The sequence below is a fragment of the Copidosoma floridanum genome, unplaced genomic scaffold (genome assembly GCF_036245765.1).
Source record: "Copidosoma floridanum isolate Cflo_tuat_1 unplaced genomic scaffold, Cflo_Japanese_pri ptg000032l, whole genome shotgun sequence".
In the NCBI taxonomy this organism is placed as follows: Eukaryota; Metazoa; Arthropoda; class Insecta; order Hymenoptera; family Encyrtidae; genus Copidosoma; species Copidosoma floridanum.
The window spans coordinates 1,966,262-1,977,526 of record NW_028321909.1 but is presented as its reverse complement, the minus strand read 5'-3'; the positions used below and the strand labels follow the sequence as shown (position 1 = coordinate 1,977,526).

The 11,265-nt window shown below is 30.8% G+C and overlaps 1 protein-coding gene across 1 annotated transcript in view; it reads right to left on the bottom strand.

Annotated features, from left to right (window-relative positions):
- Window positions 1-2,853: 2,853 nt before the first annotated feature.
- The window catches only part of Reck (reversion-inducing-cysteine-rich protein with kazal motifs), a 101,809-nt gene continuing 93,397 nt past the window's right edge, over window positions 2,854-11,265 (bottom strand). Inside the window, exons 9-10 of the mRNA XM_089597305.1 lie at window positions 9,882-10,240; window positions 2,854-3,748 (exon numbers count right to left, since the gene is read on the bottom strand). Coding sequence (XP_089453431.1) covers window positions 3,356-3,748; window positions 9,882-10,240 — 752 coding nt within the window. The 3' untranslated portion in view covers window positions 2,854-3,355. The remainder of the gene's footprint in view (window positions 3,749-9,881; window positions 10,241-11,265) is intronic.

Below are 11,265 nucleotides of genomic sequence, written 5' to 3'. Positions count from 1 at the left end.
GCAGGTAAGGAAAAAAAAAAAAAAAAAAAAAAAATATAGGTAGAAGACGCTTGAAATCTTAGAATATCAACATTTAAACATTTTTTTTAGGTGATATAAAGTGAATGTAATACACATCTGGTAAACGATCGAGATTCAAGAGGAAATCGCTGCATAATGATGTAGCGCGGCTGCAGAAAACGGAAACATATAACTAAAAACTGCTAAGGCATTTAGTTTAGAACTAACCAATTGATGTGATGAAATGAAAACTTTTTTTACTTGACTGGATGAGTACAGGACTTTATTTTTTAATAAAGTTAAAAGATGATTATTTTAGCAAATACTTTGACTTTTGTACGATTTTCACTACTGAATTTTTTTTCATTACACAATCTGAAAATCATTAAAGATAAAAAAAGTTTATGGCTTGTTGGCTATCCTGATTTTAATAATTTGTCAATTGATGTTAGAAAGATGTGAATTCATTTAAGAGTCATTTATATTTTTTAATGCGATTGTCAAACTGTAAAAAAGTTTGAAAACAAATAAGAAAACCAATGTTAAAGATAAATACATTTTTTAAGTTTAAAATAACTTGATAATAAAACTAAACAGTGGTGTGAATTATGGTAACACCTGGCGCGTTGAGCTATAAACCTCGAGAGCTCTACTTTTCTAATTGGAACGGTGTACAGCGTCATATAAAACGTTTGCTTCTTTTTTCGTTGAAATGCAATCGTCTACTGGAAGAATTTACCGACTACGAACACAAAAGTTACTGAGCTTGTAATTCCTTGTATTTTCAAAAAAATCTCAAGGTAGTTATACTACTTGGTACCCTATTATTGTACTTTCTTTTACATTAGTATGATATACAGACACCCTACATATTTTAAACAAACTTATTAAACATATAAACTGGGCAAATATTTATATGTGTGCAAATGGACACGAGTAATGAAGAACACTTTTATTTATCGTTATAACTAGTTTGGGATAAAAATTTTTTTACTGAGGAAACTTTTTACTCGAAGAAAAACTTAACTGTATCCCAAGTTCTTGTAGGGCATAACATAATAATATTGATGAATTTAATAATTGAAGTATACATACCGAAGTTGAATAACGAAGGCTTAAGCTAACGTTAAATTTTGGAGGTTGAATAATTAGAAATTGAAAAAACATTTTTTGTCACAAAGTTGATAACTTTTATTTTAATCAATTTTTACTCCCTAAAAATTCCACACAAAAAAAAATGAAAAATGTTGAAGCCTAAAAACTTTGTGGTCATGAATCTTCAGCTAATATCCAAACTTCCAAATGCAGACTTAATATACAACTACACAAGAAAGTCTAATGTGGCTTGCATTATATGAAGGATAGGGACGTGATTTATTAAAAAAAAAAAGATTGTACAAAAGTTAATATTTAACATCAATAAAAAAAACTTGTATTCTTTATTTTTTCAACTACAAAAGTCAAACCATTGGATATACATACTTAATTATGAATTTTTTGGTTGATTTACTTTAACGCTAAACCTACCAAAAATGTTTATTCTATACTTTTTTAATTTAAGATGTACGTAAAAAGAAAATGAAAACAAACTAAGGCAATTTCTGGTAAGTTTAGTGCTAACCAGAAGTGGTAACTTAGTTTTAAGTATAATAATATGTATACGTACTTGAAAATTATTTACAATTCTTTGTAATAAAATTAAAACATTATTTCTTTGGCAGTATTTGATGACAGACAAGAACTATATTAAATTTTTTATCTAAAAAAAACAGTTTTAGATTTTTTACATACTATACAAAATTACAGAGGCACTAGAAGAATCACAGATATCAATGTAGGCTAGCTATAACAGTTTTTTATTATACTTGTAATACAATATTTTAACAATCATTTTTTTTTCTTTTTTTTTAAATAAAATTGTGTTCTTTTTGGTATTTTTTGCACATTGAAACTTTTTATCAAATTTGATGATTCCTAGTCACTTCAAAGTATTGCGTGGTTTTTGTTTTTAATGATTTCATTAAAGTGCTTTTTTCAACACAGCAGTTTGTTCTAAACACAGACATTGCTGAGTCAAAATTCAATACCCGTACAATGACTATTTCGTCAGTGGAAAATATCTTGACGTTGAAATACGAATCACCCGAGTATCTTCCGCTATGTGTAACGTTATACTACAATAGGAAAAAAAGACTCCTTGGCTTCCATAAGAACAAATTTTTTTTTCTACAGTACCGAAAATAAACGTATTATATAAGTTTGTACAGGAAAAAACTATATTTCACTGAAATAGCTTATCTTCGTTGCTTTTTACACGCAGTCGAATAAAACAGAATTTGTTGTAAATACCCAAGCGAAAATTATTTTAGGGAATAACTAGTAATAAGTGATAAAAGCCGATAGTAAGACATAATAAGGTCCAGATTCGGACTGAGAATGAAATTTAGTAACTGTTACTATAGTGATTTTCTTTTTAATGTTTAATCATAAATATAATATCTTGGTAAGGGAAAAAAAAAAAAAAACTGATGATAACTATAATAAATTATAACTAAATGACATTCACTGTACGTAAAATATGAATTTAACCACTTGTTACGCCCGCACATTTAGAAATCTCCGGGGGATTCAGCATTTTCAGCGGCTACTATTTTTTTGGATGAAAATTATTCGAAAGAACTGCAGCCCTTTTTTCTAAAAATGTATATGATAGCATCGGATTAAAATCATACTTGCATGTTATTTCGGTCGTAACTTTGCTCGGGAAATACTTCAGGGAACTTCAACAGCGTTCGAAACGAGTTTTGATTCGAAATGTCGATCAGAAGAAAAGAACAAATATCATACCTAGAAGTAAGTATACGCATCTTGAGCAAAGTCACGACCAAAACAGTACAAGCATCGCTTTTGCTGATTTTAATACTACCACCATTGTTTTCGATGCAGCTTTTTCGAGGGCGGAAAAAACGGTCCCCAAAAACGTTAAATTTGTCGAAGATTTTGAAATATCCTCGCGTCGCGATACAAACCAAACCTTTCACGTAGGGACTCTTAATTTCACTCGCTCAGCTCCACACCAGGGAACGAAATTGTAATGAACATAACGTTCACCTTTGTGAATCTCGAACCTTATTTCTACACAATTGGCAAAAAATTCGTCAAACTTTTGTGATTCTTACGTGCCTAGAGATTTAATACTAAATAACTTTAGTTACAACGATAAGTATATGTATGTACAGAAAAAAGGGCGCATTTCACAGTGATATTATACGCGCATCACCGGGTAATCGTAACGATTCATTTTCAAATCCCGCAGCAATAAAACTCAACACGTTCGATCGGCCGAATGGACTCCTCAAAACGTTATCCTTACAACGAGAGCAGCCAGACCAACGAGCGTGAAGATGTTCCTTTGGGCTGTCATGGCCCCGTTGCTCGCCACCCTCGAGTGGACGACCTCGGCCCAGGTCAGTGAGCTGAGCGGTACCTCCGCGACGATCTTCGGGCTCCGATCGGCGATGCGACTGACTAGTTTCTCGATCTCGGCCACGCAAGCCGACAACTGCAGTTCGGAGGGTCGCTTGGAGACCGGCTGGTTGAGAACGAATATGTCACCGTCGAGGGTGATCTTGCCGCGGAGGACGCACTCGGCGACTTTCAGTTGGCGGGACAGGCCGTCCAGCATCGCCTCAAGGGTGACGATGCGTTTGTCCGAGTCGTCAGGGAGTTGGTAGTATATCCTGTCGAGCTGTGAACAACAGTGGAGAAGCAATGGTCAGCTCAAAGTAAAAACGTCGGTACGATCGACTTCAACTTTATTATTTTGTTCTTCCCTCTGTGTCCTATAGGTATACCTCACCGGTGAAGTAGGATTGAAAAAGATAACGCGTTACGCAAGCTAATGGGATTTAAGCATCACCTTCGAACCGTCAATATACATTTTCACATATCACATACAATTCAGAACGGGTCATCTTTAAATCCGTTTCGTTCCGCCACATGGGTTCATTGAGGATTTTGCATAAACTCCAAATGTAATCCACATTGACCCCACGTGAAAATCATCTTAACGAATAACTAATCACAACTGATGATAATTGATGATACGAATTAGTAGAGTCCATATTTGAGACTGAGAATAAAATTTAGTAGTTTTAGTTGAGAATAAAATTTAGTAGTTATTAGTGATTGTAACTTGTTATTTTTCTTAAATTTTATCCCAGAGTAACATCTCAAAAAGTTAAAAACTACAGCCAGTTCGTTGTCACAAAATTTCCCCGTTATGCACCAAAGTTTTTAATTCGTTTGTCCCAAATTTTATTCAGTGAAACCCAAAATCACGAGAAAAAACATCAGATTTTTAAAGCGACAATAGTGTATGTTGTCATATACAATTAAACGAATATTTTAGTAGTTTCCATTTTTATACTTCAATTACTTAAAAGTAACGTATTTTTTAAAATTTATCGAAAACAACATATATTGATTAATTTTTTACCTTTTTTTTATTTTGAATTATTAGTCATTATTATAATACGTGCGTAGAGTACAAATTGTTCCAACAACTTTCACGAAAGCAAATGAATTATGCTTTGCGATAAACTTTATTTTTTGGGAAACTCTTTAAATATTGATTGAAATGTCAACTAAAATGTTCGAATCTTCTAATCGATGCATCGATTATTGTTAGAGCTGGTGTCACTATTTTTTTTCGTATTATTCATCTTTTAGTTGAAACCCAAGTAGAATAATTTTATCCGATAAGTTGATAATTACTTTTAAAAATTAGAAGAAAATAATCTTTGTAATAACAGTTTTTAACGTCTAGATTTGAGACAAGTAACAAGACTTATTATTCACAATTGTCTATTACAAGTTAGTATTAAAACTTTTTAATCCTTGCTATTCGGTTATTATTTTTTTTTGTTCACGAGATCAAACGGTACAACTGTACACTTAAATATTATTTTTCCTACCTCGGGCGATTTTGAGAGGCTAATGCGCCTTCGGTAGAAAAAATAGCATTCGGCACACAATTGCCATTCATCTGGGGCGACATTACGGTCCCTGAGACCTGCATTGTTAAAGTAATTTAAAAGTATTAGATAGCGATATTTCATTACAAAAGTTCTTTCTAGTTACTACTTGTTTTTCATGTTTCTATAATGACATTCATGACGGAAAAATAGTAGTTCTCATCGGATTAGTGCCATCGTCTCCGGGGCTATTTTGCGGCCCAAGGGACCTGCGAAGCAGAGCCCGAGGGACGTAAGGTAGCTACGGAGCGATGACGCTTATGTGGCGAATGCTATTTTTCCTACCGAGGGCACACCAGCCTCTCAAAAACGCCCAAGGTACGAAAATAATAATAATAAATAATAAAAAATAATAACACTCATTAAACTTTATGATAGTCTCAAATCTGGACTTTATAAAATATTGTTATTAGTTATTTATTTTTTTTTTTTTTCGTTACTTAATCACAAAAAAATTTTTTACTTGAGCACTAACAAACATTGTATAAAAACTGGAAAAAAAAACTTTTGGTAAAATAATACACATAATTTGTAAAAAAAAATACTTTCTACAATGAAAATTTAGATTGCAGAAGTTTAATTATGCACACTTGCACACAAACTATTCAATTCAAACTATTTAATAAAATCCAAACAAATCAGAAATCAATAAAAGAAACCCAATTTTTTGTATGAAAAGTGATGCGTATTCTAATATGAAAATGACAAATTAAATTAAATAAACTAAAGTATATCCAAATCGGTCTATAAAATTCTTTAAATACAGCCAATTAATTTATATTAATTGCGTTTGCACTTATACACCCATACGCACTTGCATACATTTTTATGAATTCCGATTTGAATAGTATAATTCTTATAAAATTTAATGATCTTATAATTTTTACAATATAATATGTTTAAAAAAAATCAAATTTTTTCGCAATTGAAATAATTATAATAAAAAATTTTTGAAAAACAATAAATTAATAAAGTAAGTTTTTTTTACCGGGTAATAAGTTTACATGAAAAAAAAGTTAATGATTATATAAATCTGTAAAAAGAATTTTAAGATAATTGCTGATGTATACATATACTTATAAACCGAGACTAACACGTGATTATAGTAATTGATCTTAAATTAGTTAAATTTTTTCTGGAAACCTTCACAATTTTTTACATTTTTAACGTAGAGTTCATTCAATAGAACAAAACTAATTTAAAAGTAAACTCAAAAAGATTCATTTTTTCTTCCTAATAAAGTAAGCTTTAGAAAAAATACACAAACTATCACATATTGAGATAACACAGCATAATGTGTTTTGAAAAATTTAGAATAGAAGTAGAGTACTTTGGCTGTGGTGTCTGTGTGTGTATGTGAGTAATCAGTTATATCTAATGATTCTCATGACCAATTTTTACAACTCTAGGTACATTTTTTTATTTCTGCACGTTTATAATTACTACAGAAAAAATATAAATTCCATTCATTTTTTTTCTTTCGGTCTCGACGGTAAAAAAAAATTTTTTTTCAAAACAATTATTTTTTATTGCTTTAACTTGTCGTTTGAGAATATTAAATGCCGAAGAATATTATTGGATTTAATACAAAAAGTATTATTAATTAACATTACAATTTACAAAAATATACGTAAGTGTGTGCAGGTATATATACATGCGTAATATGATGTTTGATCACATTTAAGGATTCTTTCGACCAATTTGATAAATTTTTGCCAACTTTTTTCTTTTTTCATGCCATTTTCTGTTTTGCTTCCTTATAAATGAAAAAAATGCTTTGTAACAGACGAAAAACTACATATTGAGATAGTATAATATATATGTGTTTTATGTTTAAAATCAAAATAGAGTACTTTGGCTGTAAGTTAGGCCTCTCCCTCTCTCTCTCTCTCTCTCTCTCTCTCTCTCTCTCTCTCTCAGTGTATTTGTATGAGTTTGTAATCAGTTTAATTTTAGGATTCCCTCAACTTTTAAAAATTATTAATTATTAATAATTTTTGGGCAATTTTTTTAGTTCTGAGTATTTACTACCACTGAAGAAAAAAAAATTTTTATTTCATCGATAGGATTCTTTTAATTTCTATATATTTATTAAAAATGTGAGAACATTGAGCCAATGAATTGGCAACGATTTTGTTTATTCCTTCACAAGTATACAATACGACTGAAAAATCGATTGATACCCGTATTGTTTATATTTTATCGATCTTTAAAAGTAAACATTAAAAAAAAAATTTTTTTGGCATTTATTCATCGTTTTAGTATGATTAATGTAAAAAAAATGTGTATATAATATAATTTTTTACGTAAAATGTGATAAAATTATAATTTTCAAGAATAAATGCTGGTATGTGGGTGTGTAACATGCATATGTAAACAGTTGATCATACCTTACAATTCCTTTAACTGATTTTGATAAGCCTGAACTTTTTTTTTAGTTTCTTTGTCTCGGATAACTTCAAAATGAAGTGTTAATTTTTTCGATTGGATTTATTTTAACTCGATTATCTTATTGAAAAAAAACCTTTTTCGAAAAAACCGATTTTCTGCACTACTTATTTGTCTTTTTTGGTTATTTAATGTGAAAAATCTAAAAATTACTAAATAATAATGATATGCGGGCATGGGTGGTTGTTTAATGTACGCATACGCACATAGTTGATTTTATCTCAGGATTCTCTCTCAAGCGGTCTTTATACACTTTGGCCTAACCTGATTTTTTTCTTTTATTGTTAAATACCTATCATCTTGTAATAAATAACTTAATTTATTTTATTTGTTTTTTTTTTTTTTTTTTTTGCATTATATTCAAATAATTGACCTAGATAAAATATTAATTTTTCTGCTTTTTCTCGTAATTTTACAATATTTCACATGGAAGACTTTAAAAGATCGTTAAATTTTATATAAAAAACGTTATAAATAATGGTTTGTTTGATATCAAAATTTAACTGTTTGAATATTACTCTGTTACTTGCAAGGAGTTTTACAATAATTTTTTAACATTAATGGTAGTAAAATAAAAATTTTAATAGAATATAACGTGGGTGCTGGAGGCGTCTACGAATTTAATGATCTATATTCTGACACTGTCTTAAGTTGTTAACAATGATATTAATTTATATTTTAGGATATTTAATTAATATTGAGGAAAATAAAAATGGTCCAAATCTTCTAATAAAATATACAACTATTTAACACATCTTACAATAAGTTATCTTGTATACTTTATAACATCCTTTATTTATATCATTAGCCAATCAAACAATGTAAAATAAAATCAAGACAAATAAGTTATTATTAGGAATGGAAAAAAAAATTATTTTGGCTTTTGCTCGTCATTTTATGGTATCTTAGACTAAGAATTCTGAAACATTGTTGAATCATATGTAAAAAATTTTATTGAGATTCTAATTTTTTTTAGTGAGGGTGTGTGTGAGTGCATATTTATAAATTAAAAGGTTGTTTCAATTGGTCACGCTAATTCAACACGTTATGAATCATATACATATGCATTTATTCCCTTACATACCAGCATATACTTATTTCTGCATATTTTTACCTTCATAAAATGTGTAATTGTATAAAATTCAAAGATCTTCAAGATTTTTCAACATACAATCTCAAAGGTTGAGAAAAAGGAAAAAAATCAATTAAACAGTAAAAGCTTATTTTTCGAAATTCATAAAATCTAAATAAAAAATAGAGAAATCAATACAGTTAATTTTTTTTGGCAGTAATTGGTACTTAGAAATAAAAAAAAAAAACAAGGTTTATCAAAATTGTTCGAAGGATTCCTGAAATGTGATTGATTATACACACATGCATACACATGCACATACACATACAGTGCATTTGCCAAAATGCTCTATTTCGGTTCTAAACTTCAGTAAACACATTTATATCCTGTTATTTAAATATTCCGTTTTTTATATAATACCAAGGTTCCTGTGTAAGAAAAAGTATTACATTACGTCAAGTGTTGTTTTTTAATAACTAAAATTGAATCGTATATTTAATTTAGATTTCACAAATAAAAAAACTGTTTATAACTATAGGAAATATTTACTTAGAGTACATAATAGATCAACGATGAATATTATAGTCTCTAATCTGGACTTTATTAATTCTTATTATTCCTTTTCATTTGTTACCTTTTGTTATAAATTATTAAATGGATGAGATTACTTTACTTAGGGTTAGTAGAACGATAGCTTACTCCTCTAAAACGCCCAAATGACCCACATCAATTATAAATATAAATGCGTCAAACGTGTTAAAATAATACTTTAATTTTTAAAATTGTAAAAGAAATTTTATCGAATACTTCAATAGGTTTGTTTCTAGCATCAGGTGGTGCTAGTGTGTGAATGGATTTCATTCAATATATAGGTATACTCTTATGGAAATCTTACCTGGGCACACTAGCGCCACCTGATGCTAGAAACAAGCCCATTATAATATTATTTAGAATAGTATTTAAATATTAAATTATATAATTGAATATAATAGATATTCCCGAGTGGGTTACCAATCGATTCATGCAGAATTAACTTGGATTTTAGTGGAATTTTATACGGAACCCACGAGCCCAAAACGGTTGACTGAATTTGTTATAAAATCCATGTTTAATCAAAAAACAATCTGTTTATAATGAATATTGCCAACATATTAATTCTACATAAAAACTAAAGAAAAATTATTTGAATGCTGACAATAGGCTCGAATTTGCTTGTATGTGCATTACAATTAGTTAAACAACAAAAATACGTTTGCGAGTGGATCGATAGCTGATGTACTCAACCTTACCGACAGAGTGAGAGAAAATTTTAATCATAACCTAACCTGCTTCTTTGAGTAAAACAGCCTCGCGGCACCCCCGCAGACGGGACAGCAAGCACCTGGGGGCGTGACACCGATGCAGTTCTGCCTTGCCAGAGGAGGACACGCCACAGCGTCGGCGCACCTGGGTTTGGGCTGGTCACCGATCAAGCCCACGGCGATGCATTCGCCCTGGTAATCTACAACTGTGCGGTCGGCCCAGGCTGCGCACTCGCTGTCGTACTCTTCGCCGTTGATGCCGCAAACTTTGCCCCTCGTGCTGCATCGCTGCTGGCAGTGGCCCCAGTAGGCTAGCTGGGCCCCCCTTTGCGCGAGAGAGCATAGTGACGGGTGCTCGTGGCTTTTTTTGTCACAGACTGGGCCTGTGGATGGTTTGACGTTTACTCCGCATTTCTTACATGTAGCTGCGTAAGGATATTTTTAACAGGAATCTCCACGTCTGTGATTTATAAAAGCATTACAAGTACTTTTCAATCAACAGTCTTTCACACTTTGTAGATCAGAGAAAAAAGATTTTGGCCTTTCAACGGCTATTTAAGTTGATTGATCATCAAACGAATTTTACATTACATTTAAAGTCACTAGGGGGCTGCGCGCTCCGCGCGCCAACCCTCAAAATTTAATCAAACATTTATTTTCTGTATTTTTAAAGAAAAGTACAATAATTATATCTTTGTTGTAACACGTACTATTGTAATATTTATCACTTTACAAATTTAAATGACTTTTCACTGATTTTACAAAATCTCATTTTCAAATCTACCCGTGCTTGATCAGTCTCAGCCAATCACACGATGAATAAATAGGCTTCATAACGTGACCCATCGTTTTTTTAAGATAGGATAGGAACGACTTATGTTCGAATAAAATATTTAATTATTACTCTATTGGGATGCAGGCCAAGTACGAATCTCATTTTTCTACTGTAGGCTTTTTTTTTTTTTTTTTTTTTTTTTTTTTTTTTCATTTTTGGACGTTAACTGTGCCCCTTGTAGAAGGATGAGTTTTTTTCGCACCTGGTGCGTATGCAACCAGGGCAAGCACAAGGGGTCCCTCAGGTCCAATGTTTGCCCTGGTGGTATGCGGCACTAGATGATGTAAAAACTACTATCACGTTCCTTTGCTTTTATATGTACCATCCGTATTTTTTACTGTTACTCTTGTTTGATTTATATATTTTTTAAACCATAAAGGTTTTACCACGCCCCCTACCCCTCAAATTAGTAAAACTTTGTCAGATTTTAGAAATACTTTAGAAGACTTTTTAATTTATTTGATGATTTCAAACTTTACATGACCTTCGTAATCCTTTCATGATTTTCTATAATAATTTATGATTAAAAGTGTAATCAACATATTGCAACAATTACTACTAAAAATGTATAAA